We start from the raw sequence: 14,856 nt of genomic DNA, 5'->3' as shown, positions 1-14,856 counted from the left end.
GCCACGTTACAAAATAAGGAAGGAAATAAATGTTTCAAATAACCAAAAGAAATATGTCCTAAACGCATGTGCCAACGCTTAAGTTGGGCTTTATTAGATGAAACAATATTAGAAAATGAAGCTGAATGTGCTTGAGGTGACAAAGGAGCACCCAATAGGTATAAACCGTCCACTTCACGCCCACTGCCAATTGTCCGTTTCGACACCAGATCCTGAAAAATACAATGAAAGGGAAAGAACGTTGCACTACAATTTAATTGTTTGGTAACGCTACTAACAGAAATAAGATTTGTAGTTAACTTTGGAACATGAAGTGTATTTGACAAAGTTAATGAAGGAGTAACTGATATATGACCCCTCCCAGCAATGGAAGATGGAGATCCATCTGCAAGGCGGACCTTGCGTTGGCCAGAGCAGATACTATAAGATTTGAAGAGTGAGGACATGCCAGTCATATTGTCTGAAGCACCAGAATCAATGATCCATAGTGTTGAAGATGTAGATACGCTATGTGCAGACGCAATAGTACCTGAGTGGGCATAAGTGGAGGTTGGTTGAGATGATGCCTCCATTTGGTTGAAGAATTGCTTGAACTTGTCCAAATCAGCTTGAGTCAAGGTAACTGTGGCAGAAGATGTAGAGGCAGGGTTGTTAGTAGTTGACAACGAGACTGGTTGTGTGACAGAATGTGTAGAGGATCGAGGCTATTGTTTCTGTTGCGGTGGACGTCCATGTAGAGCATAACAATGAGATTTAATGTGACCAAATTTTCCGCAATGGTCACACCGTCCACGTTGTCGTCTTAGAAGAGGACCGGTGGTAGTGCTCTGAACTGACTGGGATAGTAAAGTTCCTGAAAGGTTGGGAACCCGAACTGCCATTGCAGAACGATCAACAGAAGCAACACCTAATGGATGAGTCCGGCGGCTCTCATCTAACAACACATAGGAGTATGCATCCTCAAGAGTAGGGAATGAAGATAAGCCCAATAAATGAACACGAGCATACTCAAACTCGTCGTTCAACTCGGCAAGAAACTGAAACACTCGATTCTTCTCCACAATTCTTGCATATAAAACTGCATTATCTGGATCCTTCCAAGAGTGGAAGGAATCATAATATGACATCTCCTCCCAAATAGCACGAAGCTTGGCGATGTAACCTGAAACTGTCAAGTCACCCTGAGAAATCTTGGTGATATCTCGCCCCAGCTGGAAAATTCGTGCATTATTTTGCCTCTGAGAATAAGTGCGTTGAACTGAATTCCAAATCTGCTTAGTAGTCTTCATAAACATATAGCCAACAGCTATGTTTGGTTGCATTGAATTGACTAACCAAGACATAACCATTGCGTTATTTGCAAACCACTGTAGATATGCCTTCTCTAACTTAGCTGTCTCTTTCTCAGAACCAGTAATATAGCCAATCTTGCCTTTGCCACCAATGAACATCTTGGCAGACTGTGCCTAAATCAAATAGTTGGAACCATCCAACTTCACTGTGGTGATTTGAAGTCCTGGATTTTCTGTTAAGTTGGTGGGAAAAATGGCACCACCACCCACAGAACTTGAGCCAAGAGAATTAACAGTCGAGGACCCTGAATCTGCCATAATCTGTCACACGACAATAAAAAACTCCAAAAACACCGCAAATTCTGTTAATAAATCAAAGGGTCTCCTCAGACCATAACAACAACAATGTCTCCTCAAACCATTCCCGAAAAATCCAAATACATACCTTTTTTAAGGAGCGCTGCCCGCTTACATATAGCCAGACAGCCTCCTTCCTAATATTTGGAACCTCTTTGTAGACTAATAATATTTTTTTTTTTTTACCCAAGCCCTTCTAGGTGTTGGAAACCAACTATCCCAATTTACCCAACCCTAGAAGAGTGAAAAAGAAATTGTAAAACTTAAAAAATACCTGTTTTCAATCACAAAACAGCAACACAGAAAAGCATGTGTAGGCAATGTCATACGATGTCACAAACAACCTAAGGTAGCTGTCGCATAAGTAGCAAGGCTATTGAAAGGTGTGGAAAGGTGTTGGCTCTGATACCAAGTAGAAATATATAAAAAGAAGAGAAAAGAGAGAATTGTGTAAAGGCTTGAATGATATGAATTACTTATTCATAGCTCTAGTATTTATAGATAAAATAAGCACATGCTCATATTACAAGAAAGGAAACTAAATAAAATCAAAATCAAATCACAACTTATTCTAAAGCATATTCTATGGCATATTTTATAGCATAGTCAAATCTCTGCTATTATAGTAAGTCATACCATAAATCGTGGTATCATATATGCTAACATATGCATAGTCAAATCTCTGCTATTATGGTAAGTCGTACCATAAATCGTGGTATTATATATGCTAACAGTAAACGTACTTGCACTCAGCATCCCTTTGCTAATTTTATTTCTTATGATCGTGTTTCCTCCTCCTTGTAGTCTTTTGCCTTTACCTTGTCCTTTGTCTCTACCCCTCATCTTGTAAGCAGGTCTTATCTATGTCTGGATGGAAACATGCTATGGATGAGGAAATGAGTGCTCTTCACAAGAATCGGACTTGGGAGCTTGCTGTTCTCCCTTCTAGGAAACGAACTGTCAGCTGTCGTTGGGTTTACACCGTTAAGTATCTTCCTGATGGTAGTGTTGAGCGTCTTAAGGTGCATTTGGTTGCTAAAGGTTACACGTAGACCTATAGAGTTGATTACTCAGAGAACTTTTCTCCTATAGCTCGTCTAAACTCTGTATAAGTTTTATTGTCAGTGGCTGTTTATTGTTCTTGGCCTTTATATCAGCTTGATATAAAGAATGCTTTTCTTCATGGGGACTTACAAGAGGAAGTTTACATGGATCAACCGCCTGGTTATGCTATTGCTGTTAGTGAGCACCTCATTTGTCGCCTGCGCAAGGCTCTATACGGTTTGAAACATTCACCCTGTGCTTGGTTTGATAAATGCAGTGTTGTGGTGATTTGAGTTTGGTTTTTAGTGCTCTACTTGTGATCATTCTGTGTTTGTTCGTCACTCTTCTGCTGGTACTATTGTGTTGATTGTTTACGTTGATGATAACATTATATCTGGGAGTGATTCAGCAGGCATTGCCGAGTTGAAGCGACACTTGGGTCATCATTTCCATTCCAAGGACTTGGGTGCTCTTCAATATTTCCTTGGGATTGAGGTTGCTCGTTCTCGTAAGGGCATCTCACTGTCTCAATGGAAATATGTTCTTGATCTTCTTTCTGAGACCGGTCTCTTAGGTGCTCGACCTGTTGATACTCCTATGGATTCAATGGTCAAACTAGATGGTGAAAATGGGGATTTGTTTGCCAATGTTGGCGATACCGACGACTAGTTGGGAAATTGATCTATCTTACTGTTACTCGTCTTGATATTACTTATGCTGTTGGTGTGGTTAGTCGGTATATGCATGCTCCTCGTTAACCTCACTTTGACGCTGTTTGTCGTATTCTGCGTTATCTGAAGGGTGCGCTTAGGAATAGCCTATTGTATACAACCTCTTCTTCCTTATCTGTATCCGGTTTTAGTGATGCTGATTGGGTGGCTGTCGTTTTGATAGGCGGCTTACATCTGGTTATTGCACATCTGTTGGTGGTAATTTGGTTACATGGCGGAGTAAGAAGCAAACAGTAGTTGCTCGCTCCAGTGCTAAGGCCGAATATTGTGCTATGGCTCACACAGCCTCTGAAATGTTATGGGTTCGCTCTCTTCTTCGGGAGATGGGTATTGATGTTCCTACTCCTATGTCAATGCTTTGTGATAATCAGGCGGCTATCTTTATTACTAGTAATCCAGTTTTTCATGAGCGTACCAAGCATATTGAGGTGGATTGTCATTTTATTCGAGATTTGCTTATGCAAAAACAGATTGTTACTCCGTATATTTGCTCTACAGACCAACTGGATGATGTTCTTACGAAGCCGTTAGCCAGTCTTGCTTTTCAGCGCATGTGTTCCAAGCTGGGCATGTTTAATATGTATGCTTGAGCTTGAGGGGGTGTGTTAGAGAGTGTGGTTGTTATTTCTTTTATTTATCAAGGGTACTATTGTCTTTATGTCTACTTAATTTATAATAGGTGAGAGGTGTGGGGAAAACCCTAACCTACGTGTCTCACCTTTCACTGAATACTCCTCTCTTTTTCTCTCATCTTCTTCCTCTTTTCCTCTACTTCTACAAACCCTAACTTCTTCAACTTTAATTGATGTAACTTATCATATTAGCCTATTGGGGATAATTAACTCCCTCCAACCCACTCAACGGTCTACTGTTGTTGAGAGTTAAATCCCCCCTTCATCACACACAGTGGAAGCATCATCACATCACATCAACACAAGTATATATGGAGATAACAGTCATACACATCAACGCACAACACAATATTTTACATTGGTCACCCAACTCTAGGTTTACGTCCATGGGAGAGAGAGATTTCACTATTATGAATCAAGGAAGAGAATATACAACCACGTATCAAAACCCCACTCACTCACTCATTATCTCTTATGAGGATACATGTATACACTCGGGAATTACGTATACTCACTCCTCTCCTCACAACACTTGCCCTTAAACCCCTTACATCTTTTTTTTTTTTTCTCTCTCTCTCTCTCTCTCTCTAAACCCCTTACACCCATCTCTATTTATAGAGTCTTCAAACCCAATTCCTTGTTGGACAAGTATTCCCCAACTTGCCTACAAGGAGTTACCATAATGATCACAACTCTAAAATAGAAACATAATGGGATACAATTTCCTCCACAAATTTGAGCCTTCCAAAACGAAAAAAGGAAAGTAATTTTCTGCAGACAAATTTTGAGCCACAAACCCAACAATCTCCACCTTGGCTCAAAATTTAACCTTCACGTGCTTCTCCATAGCTCCACCTCGAACAAGGATCTTTTCATATCTCCACCTCAATTAAAGATTTCTCCACCTCGAACAAAAGCACTATGATGAACTTGAGAAACACTCTAACAATCTTAGCCTTTTCTCAAATTCATCATTCTTCATTTTTTCTTCTATCATTTCTATCTACCCCGTTGGTGTTCAATTGCTTACACATGGCAACCCACCAATCTTCAACTCATCTTCGTCAATTGCTTTTCTGGATCAAAGCAATAAACCTCTCATCTTCACTCTTCATATTCCCCTTTGCTCTTTATCGGGCTTAGAGTAAACCCCTTCATTCTTCACACCCCTGCCCCATCTTGAGAACTAGCACCACTCTTGGCTTGTCCCCAAAACTTGTTCCTCGTGGGCTTCAACTCTATCACCTTTGCCCCATCTTGAAAACGAGCATCATCCGGCTTGTCCCAAGACTTGTTCCTCATGGGCTTCACACCATCAGCTTCTTCATACCTTCGTGTCATCATCAACTCTGATTGAATCTCCATAGCACCTCACGATCATCTTCTGCTCTGACAAGCTTCGCACCAATTTTCTTCTACTGATCTTCAGGACCAATCACAGGCTCTGACCCGCCTGACCCACCATCGGCTCTGATACAAATTGTTGGGGATAATTAACTCCCTCCAACCCACTCAACGGTTGACTATTGTTGAGAGTTAAATCCCCCCTTCATCACACACAGCGGAAGCATCATCACATCACATCACACACAAGCATATATGGAGATAACAATCATACACATCAATGCATAACACAATATTTACATGGTTCACCCAACTCTAGGGTTATGTCCATGGGGGAGAGAGATTTTACTATTATGAATCAAGAAAGAGAATATACAACCACATGTCAAAACCCCACTCACTCACTCATCATCTCTTATGAGGCTACATGTATACACTCGGGAATTACATATGGTCACCTCTCTCCTCACAACACTCACCCTTAAACCCCTTACATCTTTTCTCTCTCTCTCTCTCTCTCTCTCTCTAAACCCCTCACACCCATCTCTATTTATAGAGTCTTCAAACCCAATTCCTTGTTGGACAAGTATTCCCCAACTTGCTTACAAGGAGTGTTACCATAATGATCACAATTCTAAAATAGAAACATAGTGGCAAGCAATTTCCTCCATAAATTTTAGCCTTCCAAAACGTAAAAAGGGAACTAAATTTCTGCACACAAATTTTGAGCCACAAACCCAACAATCTCCACCTTGGCCCAAAATTCAATCTTCATGTGCTTCTTCATAGCTCCACCTCGAACAAGGATCTCTTCATATCTCCACCTCAATTAAAGATTTCTCCACCTCGAATAAAAGTAGTATGATGAACTTGAGACACACTCTAACATAGGCAAGATATGATAGGCTAAAATCATGGGATTTAACTTTATTTACACACATGTCTAGGCATAAAATATGCAGTGATTTTATTCAATTTCATTTCTTGTAATATTAACATGTGCTCTTTTTAGTATATAAATACCAAAGCTATGAATGAGTGTTTATTCTCACTCAAGCCTTTACTCAAGCCTTTACATATTTCTCTTGTATTTCTTCTGGTAGGTTCTCTATTTTGTCCTACATTTTCTTTTTTACCCATCATAAGACGAATAATTATAATTGTTATTATTTTTTTTTTTCAAATGTCTAAACACATGGTAGCATATTTTTCCTTTTCATTTAAAAGAATAGTTTGTTTGCATCTAAATTAGTATTAGTTTAAAATTGAAGGTTGAAGCAACTTTAGAGGAATCATATGGCTACTATGCTGCCTATGACGGAAGTCAAGATCCCGAATATTTTCAGGTACTTAAACTTTTTGTTTTTGTCTAAAGTTTATTTTGCATCATTGTTGGTTCACCCATGGATATTACTGTTCTTCTGACTATTGTATTTTCAGTTTGAGTTAATATATGAGAACATTAACAGTATAAGTAATAAGTGACTTGTACTTGTTAAAGGCCTCTGGAGCATATGTTTTTCGTCCAAATGGTTCTTTCTCCATTCCATCTGAAGGACAGGTATGTGATGTTTTTCGAAGCATTTACTACATGCATGAGTTAGAAAAACACTGGCAATAATTAACTAAGGAGCCGTTTCTTGAAATTACAGATGCCATTTACAGTTTTGCGAGGACCGCTACTAGATGAAGTTCATCAGAGGATTAATTCATGGATATATCAGGTCATTACATTGTTGGATTAGAATTGAAATCCGACATGTATTTTTCTTCTGAAACCTTCTCTTAGTAGAATCATGACATTGTAGTTAAAAAAATGAATACTACATATATTGATGAAAGATACTTCTTTAATCAAATCAAAGCAACATCTATTTGTTTTATTTTCTTTTTCTTCTGATAAGTGACTTGCATTTTGATTGTGTATGTGTCCACACCTTGTAGAAAGCAATTGCGATGATAAGATATTTAATTACAGAGATACTATCTTCTTCATGATGTTTATGTGGTGAAACTGACCATTGAAAGATTATCGTAGAAAGTAACATGTTTAGGTAATTCAGTAGGTTATGGCGCAAGAAATATGTTTTCTTTTTCCTAATTGATATTGTATTAATAGAGGGGAAAAAAACAATAATGTACAAGAGAATAAGTGAAGGCATACCCTTGGTGTACAAATCGTGTAGACAAGCTAACAGCCTCTAAACATCAAAACAAAATGATCACACTTTCAAATCAGATAATTACAATCCCAGTACATCTGACACTGCCAAAAAGATACCCATAGGTAGATGAGCACAGTTCTACAAAAATTTCCATGAACTTTGTTATTCCTTACAGTCCAAATATGAGATAAAGTTGCTGTGAAACTGACCCTTGATAGCTTGCTTTTATTGCTGTACATATAAAAGTTTGTGTAAACCAACCAGCAAACTCTAAAAGAGAATTTAGCAACTGGTAAACACCAATTAAGAGCACCACCTAACCAGCTCATAACCTCTTGTGTATCACATATATGAAACAGATGGTTAACCTCATCATCATGCTTCATACAGAAGGACAGCAAGAGCTCAATACCCCTCTTCTGCAACTGTATTTGAACTAAAATTTTGTTCTGCAAAATTGAAGAAGCAAACACAGACCATCTAGGTCTACCCCTATTCTGAAAGAGGACATTAAAATATGGAACAAGGAGGATTTTGGGAATCTGGAATGGAGAAAGAATCGTGCTTTTGCTGAAATTGCAGATATTGACCGAAAGGAAAGGGAGGGTGCCAATGATGAGGCTTTGATTCAGAGAAGGGTTGAATGTCAGGTAGAAATTGCTGAGCTTGCTATATTGGAGGAAATTTTGTGGAGGCAGAAATCTAGGGCATTGTGGCTTAAGGAAGGGGACAAAATTACGAAATTCTTTCATCGGTCGGCGAGTGCTTATAGAAGGGGTAACCATATCGGGAGATTACGGTGGACGGGGTGCTTCTCTCCAAGGAGGACATATGTAGGGGAGTTTCCTCTTTTTATCAGAGTTTGTTCATGGAGACAGAGAGTTGGCGACCTTTGCTCTGGGGGTTGCATTTTTATTGCATTTCTGAGTTGGAACGGCATTGGTTTGGAAAGGCCTTTCTCTGAAGAGGAAGTTCTGTGGGCCTTGAAGAGTTGCAATGGGGATAAAGCCCCGGTCCGGATGGTTTCTTTATGAGATTTCTTCTTGACAGTTAGGAGGTGGTGAGGGGGGAGGTTATGGGCACTTTCTCTTCTTTTCACTCTTGGGGGCACTTTGAGAAGAGTCTGAATGCGACATTTATTGCTCTCATTCCAAAGAAGGGGGGTACGTCGGACGTCAAGGACTTTAGACCTATCATCTTGGTGGGGAGTGTTGAAACACTTATATGTATATATGTTGGGGTCTTATTGTAATTAGATATAGGGTTTGTGGCCATTATGTAATTAGGCCTTTATTGTATTGTATATAACTCCCTTTATGTTTTAGGGTTAAAGATATATGAGAAAATGGGCTGAGCAATTTAGTCTCTCTCTCTCGCTGTCTCTCCTTCTCTCTGTATCTCTATTGTCATTATATACAAATCTTCATTTCTACATGGTATCAGAGCCGATCGAAATTGTGAGTGTGGGAAATTGCAATTGCATTGTTCTTGTGTAGATCTTTAGATCTGTTCAGAACTTGTGACGGTGGTGTTGTTGCCCTTTTTTTTGGTTGTCGACAAGCTCACAGCCTTCTCTTGTCGTCGCTGCTCGTTGCTCGTTGCTTGGTCTCAGATCTGAAACCCAGTTTGGTTACTCGTGTTGTTGCCGTTTCAGTTGTCAACGAATTCACCGCTTTCTCTTGCCGTCGCTGCTTGGTCACCAGCGGCTGTCGTCGTCGTTGCTGCTCGTTGTTTGGTCACTGACGGCTGTCGCGAGGTGCATCGCTGCTTGTTGATTCCATCGTCGCTGCCGCTGCATGCTTGCCGGAGAGCTAAGAGACGAATGGTGTTTGGCTACGGGGTGCTCGCTATCCTAATCCAGGTTAATATAATCTGGATTTGTTTCGACCCGATTTAAGGTCCGGCTCGTTTGCCCGATTCAAGTGCCGGACCGTTTGACCCGATTCAAGGTCCGGCCCGATTTACTTACCGGGTCTGTTCTGCTCCGAGTCTTCTTTTGTTCCTGGTTCAACTCTGGTCTGGCCTTCTCAAGTGCAACAACTTCCTTTGGTTCCTCCGTACAGATTTGGCATCTTAACTTGGCTGAGATAAGTTTTTTTTTTATCTTTTCATATTCATATCTCCATGCCGGACAATTCAAATGTTGCTTCTGGGTCTACTGGAGTTATATCTTCTGTAACATATGTTGATCCAGTTGGGCTGCAAATTATATCTATGAAATTAAGTAATTCCAATTACTTACTATGGGCTCAAGTAGTAAAGATTTCTTTAGGTGCCCGACGAAAGCTGAAGTTTATTACAACTGATCCTCCATCAAAAACATCAGCTACATATGAGGAGTGGGAAACTGATAACTATATGGTTATGTCCTGGTTGTGGAACAGTATGGAACCTTCAATTGCATCCACTTTTATGTTTGTCAACACTGCCAAGGCAATCTGGGATGCAGTTAAAGAGACTTACTTTATGGACACAAATGTTTCTCGCATATATTCATTGTATGAAAAGATATTTCAATCTCATCAATCTGACTTCTCTGGTCAAGGCTTTGGTGAGTATTACAGTAATTTCAAAAGCCTGTTAGATGAGTTAAATCAGTACCACCCCTTGACCACTGATCCTCTCAAGCGACAACGTGAGCAATTTTCTGTTTCTATTTTTCTTGCTGGTTTGCACCCGAACCTTCATAATATTCGGGACCAGATTCTTGCGGGTGATGGAGGACTCCCATCTTTGGGTAACATTTATTCCCACTTACTTAGGGTTTCAGAACAGTCACATGTGATGCCCACTGGAGTGAAAAAAAATTCAGCTATGATGATTCCTTCTATTTTTCCACAGTCCTCTAGAGGTCGTGATAGTCCTAGTGGCAACAGAGGGTATGGTGGAAATTCAGGTAGTTCTCGTGGAGGTAGTGGCCGTGATAGAAGTCGCAATCGCCGTGGTCGTGGACGTAGTGACACTCGTATGTGCAGCCACTGTAAGGGTACTAACCATTCTGTTGAGAACTGTTGGACTCTTCATGGGAAACTAGCATGGGCAAATCAAGCAGTGTCTTCCTCTGACCTTGCGGGGTCTCATCCCTCTCTTGGTCAGACTTCTGGATTACCATCACCTGCATCTACTAGTGACACTGTGACACTATCACTATCACGAGCTGAGTTCAGTGCATTGGTCAACCGGACACATCCCAACTCTACTGATGTAGTTAATTTTGCGCAATCAGGTAATATTGCATGCTTGTCCGAGTTATAGACTTCAACATCCCCTTGGGTTATTGACTCTGGGGCTTCTACCCATCTCACAGGTGATGCCTCTCTATTTTCTAATTTTTAGAAGTCTAGTTCCTCATCTTTTGTTACTCTGGCTAATGGTAGAACATGTTCCATTATTGGCCAAGGAACAATTAAATTAACCCCATCCATTTCTTTATCCTCTGTGCAATTAGTTGCAAATTTTCCCTTTAATTTATTATCTGTAAGTAAATTGACTCAAGCTCTGAACTGTTTTGTCACATTTTATCCTTCGTTTTGTGTCTTTTAGGACCTCAACACGAAACAGACGATTGGTGGGGGCAGTAACAGAAATGGCCTATACTATTTGGATTGCAAACCTTCCACTGTTGCTTTACATTCCCAGATGTCTGTGTACCAGTGGCATTATCGGTTAGGTCATCCCTCGTTGCGGTATTTGAAGTCTGCTTTGCCTTTCCTTGAGTCGGTGTCTATTTTAAATTGTGAATCTTATTAGTTGGGTAAGCACCATAGAGTGCCTTTCCCTCCTCGTATTGTTAATCGTCGGTCTTCTTTATTTGAATTAGTACATACGGACATTTGGGGTCCCGCTCGTCACACTAGTCACTCAGGTTTTTCTTATTTTGTTACCTTTGTTGATGATTATTCAAGGATGACTTGGTTGTTTTTAATAAAAGACCGTTCTGAACTGTTTTCCATATTTCAAATATTTTTAAAAGAAATTGAGGTCCAATTTGGGTGTGTTATACGTACTTTACAATCTGATAATGCTATGGAGTATGTCAAAGGTGCTATTTCTAGTTTTTGCGACTCTCGTGGTATTTTGCACCAAACTTCTTGTTCTTATACTCCTCAACAAAATGGCGTAGCTGAACGGAAAAATATGCATTTAATTGAAATAGCTCGTACATTGATGATACATATGCATCTTCCAAAAGCATTTTGGGGCGATGTTGTTTTAACTGCTTGTTATTTAATTAATCGTATGCCATCTTCCGTTCTTAATTGGAAATGTCCTTATTCCTTTGTTTTTCCTACTCGACCATTATTTGCATTGCCGCCTCGTGTTTTTGGGTGTGTGTGTTTTGCTCACATATTACGCCCTGGCGCTGATAAATTGTCTCCTCGTGCCATCAAGTGTGTCTTTATTGGATACTCTCGGACTCAAAAAGGCTATAAATGTTAGGATCCTAGCACTCGTAAGGCTTTTGTGTGCATGGACGTTACCTTTTTTGAGGATACTCCTTATTTTTCTTCACATAGTTCGTCTTTAGATACCGAGCTACTGTTTCCGTTGCCTGTTGTGTCACATTCATTACCCTGTGACCCACCACAATCACCTCATGTGCCACCGCCACTTCAAGTGTATAGCCGTCGATCACGAGTAGGCCCCCCCCCCCCCCCCCCCCCAATTGTCTACTTCCATTGAGGCTCCTCCTGCTACTGATGATCTTCCTATTGCATTACGTAAGGGTGTTCGCTCATGTGTCACTGCACACCCCATATCTAACTTTGTTTCCTGTAAAAAGGTATCGCCCTCATTTTTTTTGTTTTTTTATCCACGTTATCTGCTACTGTCGTTCCAAAAACTGTGCAGGATGCTCTATCTGATACAGCTTGGCGTAAATAGATGAAATGGATGCTCTTCATCATAATGGGACATGGGATCTTGTTTTCTTACCCCCCGGTTCCAAAACGGTTGGTTGTAAGTGGGTCTACACTGTCAAATATCTCCATGATGGATCTGTTGAGCGATTGAAGGCTCGCCTTGTTGCAAAGGGATACACACAAACCTATGGTATTGATTATGATGAGACCTTTTCTCCTGTTGCGAAGATTTCTTCTATCCGAATCCTTATTTCTATTGCCGCCAATCGCAATTGGCCATTGTTTCAATTAGATGTGAAAAATGCTTTCTTACATGGTGACCTACATGGAGAGGTTTACATGGAGCAACCACTTGGATTTGTTGCTCAGGGGGAGTCTCGTTATGCTGTATGTCGGCTTAAAAAGGCCCTGTACAAATTGAAACAATCTCCAAGGGCTTGGTTTGGAAAATTCTCCGAGGCGGTACTTTCCTTTGGCCTTAACAGATGCGAGACAGATCATTCGGTATTTTACCAACATAATAAAACTGGCTTTATATTTCTTGTGGCAAAGTTAAAATTGTTCTTACCGAATCGGTTTCACACAAAGGATCTAGGTAAACTCAAATATTTCTTGGGTATTGAGGTTGCTAGATCCATGGAAGGTATAAGTCTATCTCAAAGAAAATATGTGTTGGACTCGTTAAAAGAAACAGGTATGTTAGGGACTCGCCCTGCTAATGCTCCTCTGGACCCAAATATAAAATTATTACCTGATGAGGGTGATTTATTTGATGATCATGGCAGATATCGACGCCTAGTTGGGAAACTAATTTATCTCACTATCATCCGACCTGACATTTCATATGCAGTTAGTGTTGTAAGTCAGTTTATGAGTGTTCCGAGAGTACCACATTGGAATGCTGTTCTTCGAATTATTCGATATCTCAAACAAGCTCTAGGTTTTGGATTACTATATAAATCTAATGGTCATCTTAATGTGACAAGTTTCACAGATGCTGACTGGGCTGGTTCTCCCTCAGATAGGAAATCTACTACAGGCTATTGTACACTTGTTGGTGGAAACCTTGTTACATGGAAAAGTAAGAAGCAAACAGTTGTAGCACGGTCTAGCGCTGAAGCAGAGTACAGGGCGATGGCCCATACCTCTAGTGAGTTAACGTGGATACAACATTTTCTTGAAGAACTTGGGTTAATAGTCAAGACTCCTATTCCACTGTTCTGTGATAACCAAGCAGCTATTCACATCGCATCCAATCTGGTTTTTCATGAAAGAACCAAGCACATTGAAGTTGATTGTCACTTCACTCGAGAGAAAATATTGAGTGGTAACATTTCTACTCCATTCGTGAAGTCTGAAGATCAATTAGCTGATATGTTTACTAAGGCTCTTGGTCATAATCGGTTAAAAATAATTTGTTCCAAGCTGGGATTATATGATATATATTCTCCAGCTTGAGGGGGAGTGTTGAAACACTCATATGTATATATGTATTTATGTTGGGGTCTTATTGTAATTAGATATAGGGTTTATGGCCATTATGTAATTAAGCCTTTATTGTATTGTATATAACTCCCTTTATGTTTTAGGGGTAAAGATATATGAGAAAATGGGTTGAGCAATTTAGTCTCTCTCTCTCGCTGTCTCTCCTTCTCTCCGTATCTCTATTGTCATTATATACAAATCTTCATTTCTACAGGGAGCATTTGTAAACTGATTGCTAAGGTTTTGGCATTGAGATTGAAGGAGGTGTTGGACAATATCATTTCGGATTCTTGATTATGTCCGTATAGGTGGTGAGTGTGTGGATTCCAGACTCAATTGTGGGGTGCCTGGTGTTCTTTGTGTTGTAAATAAGAGCAAGAAAATAGAAGAGAAGAATTCTTGTATATCTCTTAGATGTGAGTATGTGTGGGTTTATATAGGAACCCAAAACATGAAATCAGTACAATAATTTAGCCAATTACCAGAAATTAAGCTTGTTGAGAGAGAGAGACGTAATATTTGAGGGTATTCTCAATATAGAGAACCCTAGAGAATTATATATATATATATATATATATATTTACAAGTATTGAGTATTTAAATGTAGACCACGACTCTATGACTAATTATTTTATTACCTAACACTCCCCCTCAAGCTGAAGCATATATATCTATCATTCCCAGCTTCTTACATAATTCCGAAAATTGATACTTTCCTAATGCCTTGGTAAATACATCTCCACTGGTCTTTGGATCTCACATAAGTAGTAGCTATCCTTTTACTCATCACCAAGTCTCTCACAAAGTGACAATCTTCCTCTATATGTTTAGTTCTCTCATGAAACACTGGATTACTAGAAATGTATATAGCAGCCTGATTATCACAAACCATTCTCTTTGGCTTGTCGTTGGAAAAACCCATCTCTTGTAAAAGAGATTTTACC

At 39.8% G+C, this 14,856-nt stretch overlaps 1 protein-coding gene across 2 annotated transcripts in view; it reads left to right on the top strand.

The window, feature by feature from the left end:
* Window positions 1-14,856, top strand: part of LOC132285641 (probable alpha-mannosidase At5g13980) — a 111,547-nt gene that overhangs the window by 45,785 nt on the left and 50,906 nt on the right. For both annotated transcript variants that reach the window (XM_059787835.1, XM_059787836.1), the window contains exons 17-19: window positions 6,672-6,746; window positions 6,902-6,961; window positions 7,053-7,124. In XM_059787835.1, the coding sequence (XP_059643818.1) occupies window positions 6,672-6,746; window positions 6,902-6,961; window positions 7,053-7,124 (207 nt within the window). The remainder of the gene's footprint in view (window positions 1-6,671; window positions 6,747-6,901; window positions 6,962-7,052; window positions 7,125-14,856) is intronic.

This window comes from Cornus florida, unplaced genomic scaffold, assembly GCF_030987335.1.
Source record: "Cornus florida cultivar Cherokee Brave unplaced genomic scaffold, ASM3098733v1 CherokeeBrave_3.0.0_Hap2_Chr11, whole genome shotgun sequence".
In the NCBI taxonomy this organism is placed as follows: domain Eukaryota; kingdom Viridiplantae; phylum Streptophyta; class Magnoliopsida; order Cornales; family Cornaceae; genus Cornus; species Cornus florida.
Note: the sequence above shows the minus strand (reverse complement) of the source record. Positions and strands in the feature narration are given on the sequence as shown.